At 31.7% G+C, this 8,179-nt stretch overlaps 1 protein-coding gene across 5 annotated transcripts; it reads left to right on the top strand.

Moving 5' to 3' along the window:
• LOC18604380 (surfeit locus protein 1) lies at positions 258 to 6,475 on the top strand. 5 transcript variants are annotated; one of them, XR_001926885.1, is made up of 8 exons: positions 258 to 533; positions 616 to 716; positions 1,714 to 1,952; positions 3,390 to 3,564; positions 3,652 to 3,935; positions 5,339 to 5,426; positions 6,009 to 6,056; positions 6,224 to 6,475. XR_001926885.1 is itself a non-coding variant. In XM_018116768.1 (7 exons), exons 1-6 carry the CDS (start codon positions 389 to 391, stop codon positions 5,406 to 5,408), a joined length of 1,014 nt encoding a protein of 337 aa, XP_017972257.1. In that variant the 5' UTR covers positions 258 to 388; the 3' UTR covers positions 5,409 to 5,426; positions 6,009 to 6,475. The 5 variants fall into 5 exon arrangements, 3 of the variants coding, with proteins under 3 accessions (XP_017972257.1, XP_007036882.2, XP_017972259.1); XR_001926884.1 differs by having other exon boundaries at positions 5,339 to 5,451; XM_018116768.1 differs by having other exon boundaries at positions 6,009 to 6,475.

Genomic DNA, 8,179 nt, shown 5'->3' with positions numbered 1-8,179 from the left:
TTTGTTTGAAAATTTATAATTGATATTTTGATTAATTATAATTAGTTAATTTTTAATTATAAAAATTTATTTAATTTCAAATAAAAATATAAAAGTTTGATTGAGTAAAATAAAAAAGAGTTTATTTAAATTTTTTGAATAATTTAAGAATTTTTTTAAAGTATTATGTAAAAAATTAAGGAAGAACAGTAGTGCTTTTATTTTTTTATTTTTTAAAAAGAAGAAGTTAAAAAGAAAAAAGAAAACTGTTTCTAAAATCTAAAAGCCCCATAAACCCTTGGAAGTTGGAACACTGATCAGTGGCTCCTCGTCCTGCTCTTCCCTCTCCTCCTCGGGGCTGAAGAACAAGGCTAGAAGGCTGTTGCTGGCATCTAATGTGACAGCAAAGATGGCATCCTTTTCCAAAACCCTAACAAGGCTCCGTCCTGCTGGGGCCCTCTATTCCTTTTCCAACCAACTCCTCCCGCCAAAGTATTGGGTGCCACCTGCTTCCTTCTCCACCGCTGCTGCTGTCTCCTCTTCCCAATCTCATGGTATATATGTTTATGTTTTCTCCGTCTGGGTTTTATTTTAAATTTCCAGGATTATGTCATTCTGAGCATGGTTGTTTGGCAGATCAAGAGAAAGGATCAACGTGGTCAAGATGGTTTCTTTTCCTTCCTGGAGCTATCACTTTCGGCCTTGGAACTTGGCAGATTTTCAGAAGGCAAGACAAGGTCATCCTTTTTTTTAACATTGGATTCATCCTGTTTCAGTTTCTGTGAGTTGCTGTATTAATATTTTCTTATTCTATCTCTATCAGCAGCTTACTGCCCTTTCCTTTTTTATTATGCTTGTTTTGCTTTCCTTTTCCATGCTGTTTTAAGAAAATGAGCATGTAATATTCTGAAAATAAATAAAAAAATGATGTTCTTGATTCTAGTGAAATTTTTTCACATTTCAGAATTGTTTCTTTCAAGAAAGAAGGCCCAATGATAATGGGTTCTGATTTCTGATGAGAGTGAAGAGATTTGCCAACAGGGTTTATGACCTAGGAAAGATGAGGATATGACTATTACCAAAGAAATTGAAAGTTAGAGCAGCATTAAATTAGGAAAAGGATTCATGTCTGTCAGTCTATGGTATGCTTTTAGATTTTATGCAGATCCGGCCCTGACACCATAGTGCTCCATAGTGGTTTTCTTAGAATTATACTCCTTTAGATTGATAATTCATATTTACCGTTTTCTTTTGTTGATTTCTGGCATAAAATAGTTTGAAACAGAGATAAACCATTGGAATGAATGCAAATAGTCAGAGAAAGCAATACTCTAATGAACGATTTTTAATTTGGCATATATTTTCTTTTAGCTCATGAATCTTTTTATTGTTTATTTATTTATACACCTTATATTTTGTAAACATAATTCCTGTCATTTTGAGCGAATCATGGCACTTAAGCCCTTTGATTTTGAGGTTTATCCCATTCTGCAAGAGTTAATATAAAGCATTCTCCTTACCTTGTACCTACCTGCTTGTTTAAACATGTGTACTCAACATGTTCATTTAACTCTCTCTCTCTCTCTCTCTCTCTCTCTCCCTCACAACTTGCTGGACTTGTTCCCATTTATACTCCCTTTCTTGTAACCTTTAGGATTGTTTATGGCTTTTTTTTCTTAATAAATTTCTGTTGAGAATTGCATTTTTATATTTGATTAGTTGTACATTATACAGATAAAGATGCTGGAGTATAGACAGAAGAGGTTGCAAATGGAACCTTTGAAACTAAATAACATGCCTCCTTCGAGTGAAAACTTGGAATCTTTGGAGTTTAGGCGAGTTGTATGCAGAGGAGTTTTTGATGATGGAAGGTCAATCTATGTTGGGCCCCGTTCTAGAAGCATTTCTGGAGTGACTGAAAATGGCTATTATGTCATTACACCCCTGATGCCAATTGCTAACAATGCTGAGAGGTAATTGTGTTTGATTTTCTTGCTTATAGCATTACAATTAAGCAGTTCGATAGCAATTTTCTAATCAATTTGTTTATTTCCAGTTATCTAGCAAATATGTTAGCATCATTAACTTCCTGTTCTCTCTTCATTTTCTCCCATCTTGAAGTGTATGTATGGGAGTTTGGAGAGAGTGAGTAGGAGTAGAAATGATAAGGTAACGTGACCTCCCTTACAATATCCTTACTTGAGTAGGAATAGCCATGGGAGGTTATAAGTTCTTTTTATATTCATATATCAGATATTCTTTGTCATTTAAGAGAAAGGAGTGGGAACTTAAGAGGCAAAGTTCACTTCTGTATGCATATTTTTTTCTTAACGGAGGATCATTTGAATTAAGAATAATTTCCTTATTTAAATTCATTAGATTGGAAGCCTAGTAAGTTTTGTCAAGCAAGGTAAAGTTTTAGGAGAGTCCATTGCTTCTAACTGCGAGGCATGGACCTCTCTTTATTTCCAAAATTGGGGCAATTCCTCCAGCTTTTATCTTCAGTTTTTTTTCCAGAAAATTGTTTTACTGGCACAGGGTGCTCTGTTCATAAATGCAGAGCTAGAAATGAAGGCTACAAGAATTTAATTGCCGAAAGGATTTGAAACCAATGTTTTTTTTTTTTTATAATTGGGGGAGGGGGGATTCGAACCCTGCTCTTTAGGCAAGGGGATCATGTACCAACTAATGAGACAAATGCTCGGGTGCATTTGAAACCAATGTTTATTTATTAGCAATTTAACTAATTCATCTTCTTTTTATCTATCAACTACGATAGAATGCGCTGAGACCATTTCTAAGGAAATCAGAATCAGGTTAGGATTCAAAGAATGCTAAACATAATAACCATCAAAACTAAAAGATTAATTGACAATTAGAACATCTTTTTAGTATTTCCAATCCGATCTTTTGTGTTTAGAAAGATCATAAAATTTGTACAGTTATCAGCCTACTTGCACTCTTTGGCCAAACTATTATTACCATTTCTTGATTTCTGTAGAGATCATTAGGCACTAATGTTCTTTTTTTTTTCTTACTCCCCTTCTTTTATGTTAAAGATATGCTATCATGCATATGACCTCTAGGTAAAACAATTAATCTGAAGGTTTTGAAGCTTCCTAATTCTTGTGTGAGATGTATGTCTGGAACTATCACAAGATGCTATCTTAAATATTGAGTTGTTGCCTTTAACTACTTTTCTTTAGGCTTTTGTCACAAAATAGTACTAAGTTTCAATTGGCAATGAGAAAGCCTTCAAGATTCCATCCTATCATCATGATATATGGTTGTTCTCCTTTATTGTCACCTTTGAAGCTTAAATTCTTATTTGGTGCTGGATTCATATTCATTGCTGATGCATGGGATTGCCTGCTAAGTTTCGATTTCAATTAAGTTGAATATGCTTACAGTGTGCAGGCACCAGTTCTTGTAAATAGAGGATGGGTCCCACGCAGCTGGAGAGACAAGTCTTTTGAAGTTCCACAAGAGAGGGAGAAGTCTTCAAGTATAGAAGCTGTTCCTGCCCAACAGAGTGAACAAAGCTGGTGGTGGCAGTTTTGGTCTAAGAAGCCAAAAGTTGTTGAGGTTGTTTCTTATATCCCATAATCCTTTCTTTGGCACTGATGACATATACCTTATGCGAAGAAGTCTGAAATTCCTTGGAAATTACAGGATCAAGCCCCTGCTATTACTTCTATTGAAGTTATTGGAGTTGTCCGTGGTAGTGAGAAGCCAAGCATATTTGTTCCAGCAAATGATCCAAATTCAAGACAATGGTTCTATGTTGATGTTCCTGCAATTGCTGTTGCTTCTGGGCTTCCAGAGGATTCTCTCTTAATTGAAGACATCAATGAAAATGTTAATCCGAGCAATCCTTACCCTGTTCCAAAGGATGTCAATACCTTGATTCGCAGTTCAGTTATGCCACAGGACCATCTAAATTATACCTTGACATGGTATGAGTCACCATATCATATGAGTAAAAATATTTTATTCCTGCACATGTAGTTCCTTTGTTGGAGAGAGATTTGATATCAGTGTGCATTCTCTATCCACTCTTCTTCCAACAGCTGTGGTATTTCTAGTTTTCTTATGATTGCTGTGAAGGAGGGCAGATTACTCTTGATCTGCCTTTTAAAATGAGACATATTATATTTTATTTTTGATTAAAAATTAAATCAATCTGACCTAGCAAATAGAACCAATGAATAAATAATATAATGAACTGAATATAACATGGTAAAAATGTACATATTTTTGTGGTGGAAATAAAAGTTTATACTTATGCAATTTAGCAAGTTAGGCAAAGACTGCCATTTCTTTTTGGAAATCATAAGAGAAGTGAGGCCATTGCTTTAAACTGCATTTAATGCCATTTCTTTCTCTGTCCTTAGTGTTGATGAGTTATTCTTTTTTTTTTTTTTTTTCTATGAAAGTATTTGTGTGTGGTACCCTTTAGGTGTGCTAATAATAATGTAGAAAAACATTATAGTGGTCGCATTTGCTAAATGTATGAATCTAATAAGATATTTGTTCCAATTAAAATTTCCTTTCCAAGATTGTTATAATCATTTGTCTGTATGTCTATATAAATATATTTTGGAAGAGTGTTTTCTTTATTTGGGAGTTCCATGGTGCCAAACAGAAATCTGTAGTTTTGGACATCTAAGAGCCTTAAAAGATTTTCTGTGAAAGATAATGTTGAGCTTTTATTGAGAGATTCTATGAGAGAAACTTCGGACATTAAAATTTGTGGTCTGCTTACTTATTAATATTCTTGTTATCTGACTATAGGAATCTAAAATATCCTGTGGCATCTTTAAGAATGTTTTCTTGAACTACTTTGGCAAATTAGCTTCCCTGTAGAAATGAGCATAGGCTGGGTGCCTTGGGGTTGAGAATTAGTCATGCCTTAAGGATATTTCCTAATTATTTTGTAAATGAATTAAAACTAGAAAACCTTATTAAAGCAAATTGATCTTAAAATCTTGTCCATCCGAACTTCAGAATAAACAAAATCAATATTTTTAGCCAAAACACACTTAATTAAAATGCCTTGCGGTGGGGGTTAATGATTCATGTATACATATAGTTTAATGCTGTAGAGAGCATGACAGATTAACTGATGAGGAAGCATGCATTTCTTCATATTGTTAAATTTCTTTATGCCTCTGCGGCTATTACTTTTTATTCTGAATACATGGAGTCTTTGGTTTTTTCGAAGTAAATTATGGTGTCACATCAACCGTGCATTAGTAAAAAGACAACAATATAACAAATTTATCTCAGAAATTTTTAAAACAAATTGTCTGGCTTCTTATCATACCTCTTCCCTGATATCTTTTTCATTTTTCTGCAGGTATTCTCTGTCTGCTGCTGTTACATTTATGGCTTTTAAGAGACTTAAGCAAAAAAACAGTAGGAGATAGCAATCATTACTCTACAAGGTTTAAGTTTTTCCTATGATTCTTGGTATGCACTGTACTCAAGCATTTGATTTGTGGCATATTACTATCCTTGAGTCCCCTTAGTAGTGAAACAATAAATTGTTTTTGTGGTGGTACTGTTGTTTTTTTTTTTTTTGGGTTTTTGCCCATGATTTGGTGATATTGTTTATTGCTTCGTTTTGGTTTTATTTGTTGGGCCCTGAGATCTCCTGCAGCCTATTTGGTTTAGCTTCTCATTTTCATCCTGTATCAATTCAAGATTGTGATCTGCAAGAACATGAAGAATTAATAAGCCTCAAGTCCTATTATTAGAATGAGAAAATATATTTGTTGGATTATGTTGTTTTTTTTTTCATCGTGGCTCCCTTTGGTGAACCAGGACATATTTCCTCCAATCTTTCTGCTGCTTTTCTTAATATTGGTATTTCTTTTGGCCATTGTCTGTCTGTGTATGTGAATAATTTTCCAAATGTGCACTGTTAGATAATGAGCCTTCTTCTAATTGCATTCAAAACATTAATTGTTCCTACTATTTGTTCCTTTTTTTGTGGAATAAACTGCATCTTTGTTATTTGTACTTAGGTTTGCATTCAAGGCCCTGTACAACTGAACAAGCATCAAATCTTTGAGGTACATTCTATTTGGTTTTCATAGATGAATCTTTCTCAGAGTAGAGCTGAATGCCAACCAGTTCCTGATCTGGACAAAAGATCAGATGAGGTTTGCTACATTTTATTTTTGCATTAAACAAAAATATACTGTGCACTTAAAGTTACTTTATTTTTTTTTTCTTCAAGTTCAATTCTAGGAAAAGGGGAAAGAAAAGAAAGGAAAAATGAAGAGGAAGAGTGACATTTTTCTGGTTGGATAAAATGTATTTTGGGTTTTCAAGTCTTTTCAGATTTGAGAATGTCCTGTTTGAGCACCAATGGTGTGTGTAGCTTCAAAATTGGCAATGGATGATGTATCATTAAGTTAAGCTGTGTATTTCTGGATAATGTTTTTGGCTTATTTATACATTTATTAATTCTCAAGTCCTTGTTGTCAAATGAATGCAACTATAATTGTCTGGTTGAAATGTACTTCCAATATCCTTTAGAACGTTTTAAATTCAGTTTCAGTAACACTTGCTGCAGGTTGATTTGTTATGAGGATCCGATCAATGGGTGTCTACCAGTATTTGTTAAGGCTAATTAAAATTTATTTTCAGAAATATTTTTTCCCTTTATTGCATTGTTTTTATTAAAAATAAAAAAATATAATACATTAATTATCAAAATCTTTTTATAATATCACATTAACAAGTGTGAAGAGATTCTTTGCATTTGCCTCGTGGTAATGGTAAGATTAAAATCAAAGATTTGGTCTAACCGTTTTGTGACAGAGTCAAGATTTCGCATTTGAAGGGATGAAGAATTGAGGATAATGTCTATAAAGCAGTTATATTACAAGTTAAATGTTTGATAAAAATATAAAACAACTTAGATGAAAAAAGTTTGTATGAAAATTATATAAATAAATCTTGAAAACTATTTAAAAAAATTAGTTGTAATAATTTCCTTAAAATAATTAATTAGTATAATTATAAATAATATAATAATAACAATAATATTAATTTCTAAATTTTATAACAAACAAAAATTAACAAATATAATAACTAAAATCTCAATCTTCTAAAAAATATTAGGGACTATTAATAAGCAATTTAATTGAGAAGCAATTCTCTAAAATTAATCGCAAAAAATAAATACAATATCATTAAACAATTCAAAAAGAAAGCAATGCTAGAATAAAAAACTTAATTGTTCACGAGAATCTAAAAAAAAAAACATAAATAATTTGTAGGAAAGCAATCAAACAATCTTTAAATAAATAAATAATAACTAACTTTAGGTGTTTAATCAAATCCTTATTTTGTTCCTTTCAACAAATAATGGCTAACATGGTAAATCCTAAATCAAAATCACCAAGTAGAAATTATTAAATGAAGAAAAAAAATTCAAAGTTGAAAATATTAAAATAAAATAAGTAAATAAATCAAACTTATCTATTATTATGACATGAAAATTGAATTACTGATTAGAAATTTTCTGCATAGACAAGGCTAACAAGCAAAAAAGTGTAAAAACAATGATTTTTTTTTTGTTTTTACAGTATTTGATAAAAAGAAAAAAGAACAAGAGGTGGTGGTTTTAAAGTTTGGAAAAGTGGGTTTGAGAATAATTCTATTGTAATTGGTTTTATTTCTAATTCTATTAAAATTAGTTGTTGATTAATTATTGTGAGACATCTCACCAAATAAAAAATTATTGTAGAGATAAAATTATAAATTTTTTTAAAAAATAAAAACAAATTAAGAAAATTATAAAATTTTAAAAGAATAAAAACAAATTAAAAAAATTTTAAAATTTTTGTAAGAGTGAAATTATAAAATTTTCCAAAAGTAAAGATAATTATAAAAATTTTAAAGTTACTTGGGTGCGGGGGGGCCTTACTAGCCCCCTCTGCCTTCCACCTCTGATTCCTAGCAATTACAAGATGTCGACAATTCAAGTTGAATACAACATACTCATAGTTTAGCCAATCAAGTTTCACCTACAAATTATCAAATTTATCTTTAATTAAGTTAAAATAAAAAATAATTTAAAGAGATTTAACTTTTTATGAAATTTTCTCGTATAACATTTTAAATACAGAGCTCTTCAAGCCATTTTACGCACACAACTAAAAGAGCATACTTTGAACAAAGCTTC

This window comes from Theobroma cacao, chromosome 3, assembly GCF_000208745.1.
Source record: "Theobroma cacao cultivar B97-61/B2 chromosome 3, Criollo_cocoa_genome_V2, whole genome shotgun sequence".
NCBI classification, from domain to species: domain Eukaryota; kingdom Viridiplantae; phylum Streptophyta; class Magnoliopsida; order Malvales; family Malvaceae; genus Theobroma; species Theobroma cacao.
This window is presented reverse-complemented; position numbering and strand designations above follow the sequence as displayed.